Raw genomic sequence first — 1,240 nt, 5'->3', positions numbered from 1 at the left:
GCTGCTCCGCTCAGCAACCCCTTTTACCGCATCCTGCAACTTACTCTCCCTCATGCCTACTCATGTAATCATCCCATCCTTCCCACTATGGTACAACGCCTTTTCTGATTAGTCTAATTCATCTGCTTCACCTAGTCGAAGGTTTTACTGCCTCTTGTAGATCAGCTCCTCTGTGTTTTTGCCGGCTTCCTATAACTCCTCCTATTTTGACCCAGGAATCAGCAGTGGCCAAGTAAAGGGATTCAGCGAATTCTTTGTTGCGCCTGAGGTTAACAAATAATTTTCCCCCACTTTCCGTATCAAAGGCTTGTAGGTTTAAACAGAGATTTCCCAAATAAGCCACTTTCAGCCTTCAATGTGGGCAGCATAGTGCAGACGTTAATTGCACAAGTGCTAGCCGTTTGGGTGGGTAAATGAGTATAGGGGTTAGTGTGGGAGCTGGGCACTTGACTGCTTCCAGCAGTCATCAATTCAGCACATTATTACTTTCTTCATGCAAAACACCAGAATGCGGGTTGAGATTGGAGGTACAGAGAGCACTGGATGAAGAGTGTTAGCAGTAATCCAGGTGAACTAATTGGTAAACATCCCTTCTCGTGGAGACCTCTTCTCTCTCCCCCTCTACATTCAAATGTTCCTCGTCTCGGACCAACATAAGGCATTATCTTTGGAAAAGCAACTCATACATTTAGGAGAACAATGTCAACTCCACCAGTCGATTACTCACTCACACCACTACCCATCTTGACCAATTCACAATGTTACCCCTCACTGAGAGAAGATATCTTTTCCACCGGGAATGGTCCTCACTCAAGAAAGCCAGTTCAGCAGCATGGACTTCTCCTTCCCCTTTCTCCACGTCCTGCAACTTCATTTGCATTGTAAAGGATGTAGTGAAAAAAAGATTTCGATTAGTTGCCATGCGGCAGTTGTATTGTCACGGGCAATTTGCACACATTGATAATTGTAACTGACAGATTAAAAAAACTATTCATGCTATTAAACAGAACAACGCCTGCGGTTGTAGTTGCACTTGACACTAAGACGAAAATCAGTTTTTGAGGGAGGCTCATGTCTTACAGCGCTTAGAGGTAAAGGAGAACAAAAATACTTGCTGCAAGAAAGGCCAAAACATTCCACATCATTATACTTACCATCTGTCATTCGGCATTAGCCAATTTGAATGGCTTTTATTAGTATGCTGTTTAAAGGAATAATCAAAAGTACCACAATGGGAAGG

General features: G+C 43.4%; 1 protein-coding gene across 1 annotated transcript in view; it reads right to left on the bottom strand. All coding sequences in view use genetic code 11, as the record gives it.

Moving 5' to 3' along the window:
* Positions 1–870: 870 nt before the first annotated feature.
* Positions 871–1,240, bottom strand: part of EGR_11205 (hypothetical protein) — a gene marked incomplete at both ends in the record, with an annotated part of 2,336 nt that continues 1,966 nt past the window's right edge. The window contains 2 exons of the mRNA XM_024500452.1: positions 871–970; positions 1,155–1,201. Of these exons, the coding sequence (XP_024345134.1) occupies positions 871–970; positions 1,155–1,201 (147 nt within the window). The remainder of the gene's footprint in view (positions 971–1,154; positions 1,202–1,240) is intronic.

Source organism: Echinococcus granulosus (genome assembly GCF_000524195.1).
Source record: "Echinococcus granulosus chromosome Unknown EG_S00502, whole genome shotgun sequence".
Lineage (NCBI taxonomy): Eukaryota > Metazoa > Platyhelminthes > Cestoda > Cyclophyllidea > Taeniidae > Echinococcus > Echinococcus granulosus.
The sequence above is the reverse complement of the archived record's forward strand: the minus strand, read 5'-3'. Positions and strand labels throughout refer to the sequence as shown.